Raw genomic sequence first — 12,590 nt, 5'->3', positions numbered from 1 at the left:
GATTGAATGGTAATTTATAATCAGTCACAAGAACGTCGAATCTGAATCACTTGAAAAAAACACGGGGGTGCTTAACTTTTTTCCAGGTGTGTGTGTGTATATATATATTAATGATTATCTACATAACCCTATTCAAATTAACTTATAACTTGGTGCAGTATATCTTACCTTACATATCACTACCTTCATCAATATCTTAAGTTTGTTCAGTTGATAATAATATCAGGCCATTCTAAAGAATGTGTTTTGTTGATATTTTATTTGAAATTCAGAGTGATATATTAGGATTTACTACTAACAAAGTTAGGCTTGTGATCTTATTATACCACTGAAATTAGTGTTTCATTTTCTGTCCCTGATGATAACGATAGAGGCTTTTCCACAGAAAATCCAAGGAATGCCAAAGTACATGGAACAGTTATCAGTAGGAAGATTCATCTGGTGCAAAGATCTGTGAAAACTGACTTGGGATCGGAAGTACAAGGCAAGACCTCATCTGGTATGTGCGAATGAGTAGATATAATGTTTTCTTTGGTTTAACACCCATAATCTTTGTTTTCTTACATCAAAATATTCTTAAAGGGAGGTAAAAGAACTAAAACAGACAGATATTTTAGTAGTGAGTTTAATGCCCTCTCTTCCAGTGGCTCTTTGGTAAATTGTGATACTTGTGGTGGGCACAACACAGAGCCCATTGTGTGGCTTTGTACTTAACAAAAAATAGATAAAAGCAAGTTTAATTTTTGTATGTATTTTAGATAAACAATTTGTTTAGACAATTTTAAGCTGTGATTTCCATAGTTGAATGAAAGGAAATTTTTTCTGCTTTCTATGTATCTCCTTTTCTTGAAACCACAATGTTGCAAAATTGTTCAGTTGTTTTAAAAATCACATTAGGCAGTCTTTTAGCATCTTCACTTGAGCTGTAAGCATGGAAAAACAGTTCAAGTCCATTGAGATATATAGTACAAAAGAAATAAGACTTGATGTTTAAGTGTCATCTAGTAGTTCAAATTTTATATTAAAAATAATTCTGTCCCTAAAAGGTGAATTTTAAAAATGGCATCAGTAGTTGTGATATTTCTTTCACAATCATATTTTTGTGACTTTTTTTCAGTATGTGTATACTATGTAACTGTCATAATGTCCTTGCTTTATCAATGAAATTTTACTGTGTTTTTTTACAAAGGAGTCATCACTTCTCTGAGTGACATTGTAAATAGTCCCAAGCCAAGTTCTCATGCTGCTATTGTGAGTCAAGGTAGTAAAACCAGTGATTTGAGTCAAGCAAGGTACTCACTCTACAAGGCTCTTGTTCCTGCTAAGGTAAGAACCCAACAAACAGGTATCTTTATTTAAAGTCAATGTGTGACTGATAACAAGAAAGAAAATTTTATATTAAATAACATGGCAACTTATTGTATTAAAAGAATTATATGTATGAGCAATTCATTTAGAAATGTCTAACTTCAGTATTCAAATTTTTTTAACAAAAACAGCTGTTGAAACAAATCCTTCATTACTTTTTAGATGTTTGGGCTTCACCTATAGCAGCTAAATAAAGTTCTTTTATGAAAGGTGATTGGTATATATATATATATATATGTTTACATTTAAGCTCTAATCAAATGTTGAAGAAAAATGATTGCAAGAGTATTTGTGTGACAGTTCACAAGTTGTGAATATATGATTTTTTGGGGACTTGTTTTATACATCTTATGTATGTATTGGAAAGTAATTTTTCACAAATAAGTTACAAAAGTTAACATTCATAGTATATTTGTTTTAAAAGTAAAAACAATTAGGACATTTTACTAAAGATTTTCTTTAAAAAATGTAAGAAAACAAATACAGTTGTCTTAGTACTTGACATTGATGTATCATTCAATAAGTAGGTTGAATCTGAAAAAAATATTTACTGGTGTATTTAAGTGTTTTACACTCACAAAAACGAAACCTATCATTCTATAGTTATTTGAAGAACTTGTAGCATTCCGTCATAGTTTAATTCTTCATATTGTTAGCCAACACTAGGCAGGTGATACATAATTGAATAAGGTTGTTTAATGTTAAAACAACCTTATTCAAAAATATTTACTACTACTATAAGGAATGTCTTAATGATCTAAATAAAACAAAAAAACTAAATGTAGTGCTAATTGTCTCTCAACTCAACAGAATTCTTAGCTGAACAGTGCTTTTATAATTGGTAAATGATGCTTTATGAGAAATAAATATTTTCAGTTGATCATACATGTGAACATTCTGTGACATGTTTTTGAAATGTTTGAACTTGTTATTTAGCAAAGTTCACAGATGAAGAAACCAATTGGAGAAGGTGTGATACTGTCATCAAAAGTAAGTTGTGTTATAGAAGGTGTGGTATTGTCATCAAAAGTAAGTTGTGTTATAGAAGGTGTGGTATTGTCATCAAAAGTAGTTGTGTTATAGAAGGTGTGGTATTGTCATCAAAAGTGAGTTGTGTTATTGTAATAAAAAGTGAGTTGTGGTATAGAAGGTGTGATACCGTCAACAAAAGTGAGTTGTGGTATAGAAGGTGTGATACCGTCATCAAAAGTGAGTTGTGGTATAGAAGGTGTGATATTGTCATCAAAAGTGAGTTCTGATAGTTATAGAAGGTGTGATGCAAAAAAATAATTGTGTAAGATATGCAAATGAGCTTAATTTTTAGTGCTTTTAATTTACCTGAGTTAAAAACGTTTGTCACTAAAGCATTTGATTGCTTAGACATTCTTCTCATAATCATTAAGTTAAACCAGACATATAATTAACATTTACATACAAATACACTGGTGGTGTGGAATAGACAATTTTTAAATATCTGAAAAGAAGCATGGGAAGGTATTTATGGTTTATTTCAATATCAAATTATGGTGCTCACATTAAGGTTGTGGAGATCATATACCAGTTGCTCTCATAATTATTAGCCTATACGATCACCTAGATCTGATTATTGATCAGTTACTTTTTTTTGCTATATACTAATTACTTATTAGCTTGTCTTACATTTCAACTACTAATCTGCTGTTGTATTCAAGGAAGAATTTGTTTTTGATTATACTGGCTGGGATTCGATATTGCCCTACAATTGAACTACTCATAACTGTACATGACCTGGTCATCTGGCACACGTGTACATAAGGTTGAAAATACTAATTCTAGTTACGCTGGGTGGCTGAAGCTATTATAAAATTAAATTAAAGAAACATTGTGTTTTGTTAGACAGAAACATAAATCAAAGTTAATAAAATTAGACAAGCTTTTAATGTTTAAAAAATTACAGAACTAAATTGTTCTGTAATCTTTAAGCTTGAGTGGAAACTCTCTAGAATGAACAATGTCAAGATATTTTGTAAAATGGGACAAGTTAGTCTTTGATGTTATTGTATGTGCTTTAGATTGACCACTTGAAATATCTGTGAAATTTAGATAATTTATTTCTTGTATAGTTACCGAACATTACTGTATTATATTGGAATACAAATTTATTGATGAGAAGATGGTTTAAATTTATTTCTCTCTGTTTCACTTGCTAGTCTTAACAAGAAAAGATTAAATGGTAGTAGTATTTAAGTTGGATGGTTTAGTTTTTAAAAAGTTGCTTTTTTGTTTTTTTTAATTAGGAAACAATGACCAATGGATTTGGAATTACCAGACTGAACAGTGCCACAGCTTCTCAGCCATTGTCAAGCTCCTCAAGTCGATCTGTAATTTGACTCTCTCTCTCTGGAATTAGAATTTCAACATTTGCTTTTAATTATTTTTTTTTCAGGTTTTATAAAATTAAAGTATTTTCTTTTCTCTAATGTTAACTTGTTTGCATACCACAATTTACATTGATATAACTTAATTTTTTTAAAATTTAAGTGTTATGTAAACACAAGATTTTAATTTTAAAATGTTGCCAATTTTATTCAACAAAACTTATGTGCACTTGCAAAACAGTGATAAACTTGAAAGTCATTTAATACAGCATTAATTATGAGTGTACGTATAATTGAAATTAAAGATGAGTTAGTACTACTGCAGTTTTATTTTTAAATCATTTAAATAACCTATAACAGTAAGTATAATGTAGACTCAAGAAAGTCTGTAAATTACCACTTACAATAGAAATAGGCTATTTTTCTATTTACTTAGTTAAATGTTTTTATAAAATGTAAAAACTCGCATTATACCCCTTTTGACTACATTTAATGTGTAAGTAGTGCAAACTTTTTATTTATTGTCACAGTTAACTCTCTCACTATAAGCTCGGTTGATTCAACCTAAATTAGAATTTCTAATGAAGTATTTTCACTAAAAATTTCTCCATGAAAATATGGAGTCAGTGACTGCTCTGAGTGCAAAGGGATTTTCATGTTAAGATTAAAAATACATTTTTTCATCTGAATAACCATTAAATTTCATTTGCTTATTCTCTAAATTCTTTTAACTAAATTTCACTTTTTTGTGTGTAAAACTTTATATTTTATCTGTTATTTTCTCTACCCTAACTCTCTACAAGGTTGATTAATTTGACCGACCTCATAACCCTAATAAAAAATCTGAAATAAATCTAAATTACTCTTTGTCTCTTTCTAGAATGACTTCAAATTGGAACTACATTTCTTTATCCTAAATAGCTTAAAACTTGTAACAATATACATCTGTTTCTACTTAAATTTTATTGTTTTATTGCCTTTGAACCATGTCTAACTAATATTGTCACCACACATTTGGCAAATGTGTAGCTCACTTTACTTTATCAAATTATGTAATGCATGGGCTACTTGCCAGTTGCTTATGAGTGTACTTTGTGAAATATTTTTATTATTATTTTTCTTTATTTTACCCAATCTAACCTAAAAAGTTTCTAATTTTTACATTTTAGTTACTTTTATAATAATAAATAAAACAATGTAATATAATGCATCATTTGAGAGACTAAAACTTTGACTTTCAATTTGTTATAAATAATATAGTATTAAATATCAGAGAACTATTGGTAATTTGTGAAAGAGAGGATGTGACAGGTGGGCATAGTAAGAGGTGTCTGACTTTTTAGTTTATGGCTCTGTAACCAAATAAAAGTGAAGGCTATAAAAATTATGCTTTACCAGAGCATTGATAACATTAAAATAAGTAATTTACGTTAAATTTCATACTTCTTCGAGGGGGTGGTAAATAAGTTAGGGAAGAGGGAATACCTAGAGAGCAAATGTCACAATTATCATAGTAGGGGAATTGAGGATTTTTTTTTTAATATTGCCTTATAAAATTAAGAACTTAAAACTTGTATAACACTAACATGTGTATTATTAGCTATATTTTTATCCCAAGTTTATTCATATACCATGATAAGAAAGTAATTAAATTTTGAATGTAACTCAATAGAACTTCATAATGGGCAGAAAAGGATGCCCATAGCAAGAGGGTTAATATAAATTGTGCAACATTGTTAAGAATATAATGAGTCAAAATATTGTCAGTTAGTCATTTTCTGGTGTGAAGGTGATTGTCGTTTTTATATATGTATATAACAATGCATGTAAAACTAGCATTCATAACTATGAAATATTTAAGCATTAGGATATTAGAAATAGAAGTGTTTTTTCTTTTAATAATAAGTTATTACAAATGTATGACCCTGAAATATAAACGGCTAGAGGACATCATTATTTACCTTACCTAGAAATCCATCCCAACTCCTCCACCACACATGGAAATCCTCATCAAGAATCCTAAAGCACGAGGAAACAAAAGTGATTTTCTGAAGGGCCTACAGAGTGAAATTAATGAATTAGATCAAAAAGATGATAATTACCAGAAAAGACTCGGTGGAAGTAAGACTGATGAGAATGAACTCTCACAGGTATTTAAAGCCCCATGAAAATTTTCTCTGTAAATGCTTTTCTCATGGTTTTGTGAAATTGAAAAAAACATTATTTAATTCTCTGAAACTGCTACAGATTCACGTAGTATTTACCCTATTACAACAGGTTTATGTATTTTACACGTCCTTTTGTATACATACTATGAGTCTGAAAGAGCTTATTACATTTTCAAGAAATTTGGTAAGCTTTCAGTAAACATTAAGTCTTTTGTAGACAAAAAAATCAGAAATTTTAAAGTATTTTTGCCAAAAATTTGTCTGTAATTATATGGTGTCAGACTGTTGACTGCTTCGATTGCAAAGTGATTTTCATCTTAAGATTAAAAATACTTTTCTACACAAGAAAATTTTAAAATTTCATTTGAGTAATCACATCCCTCCATATGAATATCAAAATTTGTTTTTGTTTTGTATTTAAAAAAAAATTTACAAGTTATCTGTAATTTTTCAATACTATAAATATACAGGATCAGTCAGTTTGACCTCGTAACCACCTTAAAAAAATTGGGAAATAATTCCAAATTACCCTTTTTTCTCTTTGCAAATTGTAACAAAAAAACCACAATTGTTTATCCTAGATTATCTTTAAGCTTGTAACAGTATACATCTGTTTATACTTAATTTTATTGTTTTATTGCCTATTCAACCACGTCTAACTAATAACCTTGTCACACAAGTTGTATATCACTCGGTGAACCCTATAGAATTGCATAATGCACAAGCTACTTGCAAGCATACCTCATGAAGAATTTTTATTATTAAATGAGTGAATCATAGAATGGCTCAGAGTTTTTTTCATGTACAAACTTTTAGTCATCTCTTGACCAATTTGAGATCTAATTACAGTATTTGACTCAGGAGATCAAACCCTTTTGATTGATGTATTTGATTTTACCTAAGGTCTGGTAGATTAATTTATTCTAATCCTGCCTGAAAGAATTTCAATTTGATGGTAGGCTGGTAGAGATTCTGATGTGTTATAAAATTGACTCGGGTATAAGTGTGCCCCATGCTTGGTGTTGCTGGTGCACAAAAATATAGCTAATAAAAAGGGGAAAAAAGTCTCATAGATTTACTCTAATCCTGCCTAAAAGAATTTTAAATGCCACAGCTATTGTGGATTACCTTTTGTTATTCTTTATCTTTCTGGTTTTTACAGTTTGGTTACTTTTGTAATAATAAATAAAGAATACACTTGTAGAACAAGAAATAAAGTACTTACCTGGGTCTTCTTTTTCTTTGCTGTCGATGTAACTTAAGCCTACTTTTTATAGTAATGATACTATTACACTAAATGTTTTATTTAATTGACTACTGCAGACAATTTTTTTAGAGGTATGTTAAGGACATTGGGTATTGCACACCTGTAGCGAACATCATGAAACTAAAGACCAAGATAAGGGATGGCATCACCACTGTAGCTGTGGACATGTGTTGCAGTGAACATGGACTGAAATTGAATATTGGTTAGACATGCTGGAAGCCATTAATGGTGCACACATACAAGTCTACTGACATGTCAGTAAAAACTGAGTTGGGCTACAAGATGTTGAAAACTGCATGATTGTGTTTCTTTAGTTATCTAATGCTAAATATTAAAACAGGAATGATAATTTTGAACCACCCTGTGTTATATGTATCTCACTCAAACTGTGATTATGCCAAAGCTGGTCAAGCTGTAACTAACAATTACTTTAACCAAAATTATGGATTTTCCCTTCATACTTGCTGGTTGCCTTTGATTAAAAAAAACAAACAATGCATTGACTCTAATGCTGTTATTAAAGTAACCTAATTTTATTATTATTTTTAGTTGTTCTTGATCTCACTTTATTTTTACTGTTGATTTTATCTTTTAACATAAAAAACCACAATAATAGTATTGCTTGCTATGTTTTTTGACCTTGTAACATTATTTTATTTCAGCTTATTAGGCTTCATGCTTTTTTTGCAAAGAAACTTCTTGTTTTCTCATTACACTACAACTTGTGATTTGATTTTGTTCCATTAGATCCTATTGTTTATTAAATGTCTTGCATATGTAGAAGACTTAGGTAATTGAGCTGAAAGCTTGTGCATTAAAAAAAACTACAAAAACTTTAAAAGAATGTGGTGATAGTCCAAATAAATTAATTAATACTAACAATTACTTGATTTTTATGGCCTTATTTACAGTGAATGAAGAAGTGCTGGTTCAGTGTTTTTATTGACTGCAATAACTTTTTGTTTTTGAAAATGAAACTTTGTAAGTAGGGTGGCTGAGAGTGTTCATTTTGCCCTGGGAAAGAATTGGTATGGGTTTTGTATGGGTGCAAATCATGAACCAGCTGTGTCTGTATTATTAGTCTGCTGTTGTATAGATTAGTGCTTAGAAGGGTTTCAGTTGATGTTAATAAGTTACATAGAATTATTAAATGCTTATTTGATACATACTTCAATTTGAATAAATTGTTTAATAATAATGAGCTTCTTGCCACATTATTCTGGCATGTCCTTATTGATTTTTTTTTACATTGCATGTTTTTATAAGTGTAATGGTAATAAGTACAAGACAGAAAAACTTTTGTAAAAAATAAATAAAAAAGAGGTAGATCAATCTTTAAAACAACATGTAAATGCTCAAAAAATATGTAATTTACCAGTTCATAATAAGGCTAAAATCTCGCTGTTGGCTTGTGTTGTAGAACAATAATCAGTTTATACTTTAAGCAAATTTTGCTCAAGTATTAATAGTTAAATGTAAATTGTCATTTTTTAAATGGTTCTATTACCTCTTACTGTAATTTAACATAAAACATTTCATTTCCCAGCTTTATTTCTCCTATTAGAAACTACTAAATATTCCTAAGTACAATTTTACCAGACTAAGGCTTCTCTAATTTATAGGCCAATCACCAAAGAATTTGAGACTTTCTTGACATTTGTTTGATAAGCCTATTTTCTAGACTTCAACATTTAAGAATTTTTTTCCCTATATGCTTCAGTCTTCCAGGCATTTACTGTCAAATTGTGATAAGAAAAATGAAAGTTCTCTTTATAATTGGCTTAGATTGTAAGGTTAATTTTAACAATATTTAAATGAACACTTAATACACATTTCTATGCTTGCTATTATTTTTCTCATTTCTTATAAGTTAGAATACTGCTATTTAAAGTGTGTTGCAAAAAAATGGGGTTATTTTATTACTTATTACACCTGTTAGTTTGCTAAAAAAAAAGTTCACTTTTAGAACCTTCTTCATGAATTTTAACAAGTTTGTCATTGTTTGTGTTAATTTGAACATATTTTTCAATGTTTATTTGTATACATTTTAATTGTTTTTGTTTGTTAATTTGAATATATTTTAATGTTTGGGTTGATTTGAACACATTTTTCAGTGTATGTGTTAGTTTGAACTGTTTTTTATGTTTGGGTTGATTTGAACACATTTTTCAGTGTATGTGTTAGTTTGAACTGTTTTTTATGTTTGTGTTAATTTCAACATGTTTTTAGTGTTTATTTGTGTTAGTTTGAACTGTTTTTTTTATGTTTGTGTTAATTTCAACATGTTTTTCAGTGTTCATGTATGTTAGTTTGAACTGCTTTTTAAATGGTTATATGTGTTAATTGTGTTGCAGCTTAATGATGACATTGACAGAGAACATTGTGTGAATGGAATTAATATTGAAAAGATTTCAATCAAAGATGAAGAAGAATCTGAAGATACCAATATGCTTTCAAGTTCCCTTGAAGCTGAAGAAAGGTAGTGTATGCTTATTTGTTAAAGGAAGATGTTTATTTTTAGCATCTGTAAAATTTTGCATCTTGTAAAAGTGTTAACAATATTGCAGTGTTTAGTTAATTACTACTGATGTATCTTCTTAAGTGCTGGTAGATTATTTACTATACGTAGAGCAGTAATGTATCAGTAGTATATGCATTGAAAGAACAATTTAATGTAGCTCAATTACATTTTGACAAAAACATTTTATGAAAGTGAATTGATATAATTTTCATTTAGCCTTTTACAAGATGTTGTTTAGCAGGTATATTTTATTAAGTTCCCTTGGCCACTTTTGATGTTTGATAGGTGGCTTAAAACTTCATTAAGGAGAGCAGAGTACAGAGGAAATTTCTGTATGCCTCAAGACTGCCAATTTTGGTTAAAAGATAGTTGAAAACATCTTAGTTTGAAAGAAAACCATAAAACCTGAATTCTAGTGTACAATAAAAACAATAAAAGCACAATTAAAGTAAAGCCTTTATGGGATTATTATATATATATATATATATATATAAAACATATTTTTATCTACCCATATATATAAAAGAAGAGAAATGTGAAACAATACTGATCAGTGAGGGTTAAAAACAACAGTAGAACAGTTGTAATTTATTTGACTAATATCAATGATTTATCATTCTGTTGAAGAAACTGAAATTATGTAAAATGCTGGTGATATAATTAGATTCACAGGACAGCTTTTTACTACAGTAAAATGGACAATGACAGTTTGAAACACAAGTTTTCATCTGTCACAAAGATAGTCCATGTTTCATTATGTTTGCTTGCATCAAGAAAACACATTTATCAGTGAACACCCACAATGTTTAACACAACTGGTCTTGTTAATCCCAGAAATCATTCTTAATGATGTGTTTTATATACATAATGTCAATTTGAGAGTATTTGATGTATTTACAAACTTCATCTTCTGGTTCATTTTTGAGAGAAGAGTCAGCTTTCATAATGAAATAACACAGGTTTTCTGGTGCTCTAGAAATATGGTAAAGAAACTGTACACCAGGTATACCTCTCAAAAGGTAAATAAGGAGATGTTTACAGATCTAGCATTAAAAAAAATGATCACACAGAATTATGTAAAACTACCTAAGTCTGTGTACGTGCTAAGCTGTTTTGACTGACTATGAAACTGTACCTACTGTAACTGAATGTACAAATATTTTTTAGGAAAGTATCTTTACTAAAGATTTGTCTGTAAATTTATAAAGCTGTTACTGAGTCACTCTAAGTGAAAGGTGCAATCATTATTGTACGTTAAAATGAAAAATGGAGAAATATGAATTTTTTTTATAATAGACAAATTACACTTATTTATTATAACTTCTAACATCTTTACATCTGCTTTAATTTACTTTTATGGTTTTTATTGTACTTTATTTTATTGTGAAAAACATTTAATTCAGCAGGAGTGCATAGGGAAAATAAACATCATGTTGCATCACACAATCTCATGCCACGAGCCAAGTGATCACCAGAAATATTCATAATTTTTTAATATAACAGTATGACAGCAGCTTATGTAATCAAGCAATAATCCTAAACTTTACAACATGATGAAAGCCCTCATTTTTTTAAATATTTTTATTTATTCTAATGGGGCAGAAAACGTTTTTGATTCTCACACTTATATGTATCGTAACCAAATCATTTGTTTAAGCAAGAATAGTAAAACTGTATTAATAAAACTCGTACCTTTTATAAGAAATCAGGATAATCCACTTACTTCTACAGGCACAAGCTTACAGAATGAATCAAACAGTTATGCAATTTTTCAATGCATCCCCTCCCCCTTTTCTTTATTAAAGGCTTACCTGTGTAATGGTTTGTGATCTCAAAGGTATGCACAAAGATGTGAGTGAGCTTATGGACAAATGAAATTATTTTCCTCAGCTCTGCATCTATCACTATAAGAATCAAACTTTTAAAATAATATTAATGGGATAATTTTATAGTAAATAAATTTGCACATATGTGTAAATTGTCATTCAATTTTCCCCATGTAATACACAAATAAATATTTGTGAAATATACATTATTATTAAAATAAATTGTGATGGATTTTTTTTCTTAATGTGGGTTATTCAGTTGGAGGGTTATGTATTTGATGGCTTTCATAAGATCCAAAAAGGTAAATCATGTTTGCTTGCATACCTTTGTTATCCTATTTATGGTTAATATTTCCCACTACAAGTCATAAAAATAACTTTTCTGGTTGTTTTATTTGAGTTTCTTTTATCAACCACAACAGATCTTAAAGTTTTTGCTTAGAATAATTGATTTAATTTTTCAAAGGTGTTGTAGCTGGAATTAATACAAGCATTGGAAAAAATTGAGTCATTTATCCATTTTATTTTTTATATTTAATACACTAAGGATAGAGAAATATATTCCTTTAAACATATAATTGTTTCAGAAAAAAAAAGTTGTTCATTTGTCATCCTATTTTCTAATATATAACTGATATTCTAACTTTCTTTAAACTTATTAATGAAAGACTTCTTCGAGAAATGGGTTGGAAAGAAGAGTGTTTAGATGATGATGATTATGCACCTCTTACAGAAGAAGAACTGCAAGAGTTTCACAACTTAACGCAGAAGGTAATTTGGTCATACATATGTATACAGTTGTGTGTGTGACATGGAACATAAAGTACTTACTTTTAAACTTCTTTTTTAGTTTGAATAATCAACCTTGCTACATACTGATTAAGTAAATATGATTAGTGTTGCCACCATCAGTTTTTCTTTCTCTGTATTAGTCTGTATAATTCTAAGAAAACAAAACTAAAAAAACAACAACATTGATTACTGAAAAGCAAAGAATCTTTATTTCCTATAACTTATTTGAGGCTCTAGGTGTTTCACTTAAAATAGCTATATGAATACATTTACAAAGCTATTTTAAGTGAA

General features: G+C 29.1%; 1 protein-coding gene across 1 annotated transcript in view; it reads left to right on the top strand.

The window, feature by feature from the left end:
• Positions 1-12,590, top strand: part of LOC106468336 (vasculin-like) — a 37,865-nt gene that overhangs the window by 22,720 nt on the left and 2,555 nt on the right. Inside the window, exons 9-15 of the mRNA XM_013928754.2 lie at positions 386-499; positions 1,190-1,326; positions 2,305-2,358; positions 3,645-3,728; positions 5,696-5,875; positions 9,515-9,639; positions 12,176-12,278. Of these exons, the coding sequence (XP_013784208.1) occupies positions 2,317-2,358; positions 3,645-3,728; positions 5,696-5,875; positions 9,515-9,639; positions 12,176-12,278 (534 nt within the window). The 5' untranslated portion in view covers positions 386-499; positions 1,190-1,326; positions 2,305-2,316. The remainder of the gene's footprint in view (positions 1-385; positions 500-1,189; positions 1,327-2,304; positions 2,359-3,644; positions 3,729-5,695; positions 5,876-9,514; positions 9,640-12,175; positions 12,279-12,590) is intronic.

The sequence above is a fragment of the Limulus polyphemus genome, unplaced genomic scaffold, assembly GCF_000517525.1.
Source record: "Limulus polyphemus unplaced genomic scaffold, Limulus_polyphemus-2.1.2 Scaffold2969, whole genome shotgun sequence".
NCBI lineage: Eukaryota > Metazoa > Arthropoda > Merostomata > Xiphosura > Limulidae > Limulus > Limulus polyphemus.
The sequence above is the reverse complement of the archived record's forward strand: the minus strand, read 5'-3'. Positions and strand labels throughout refer to the sequence as shown.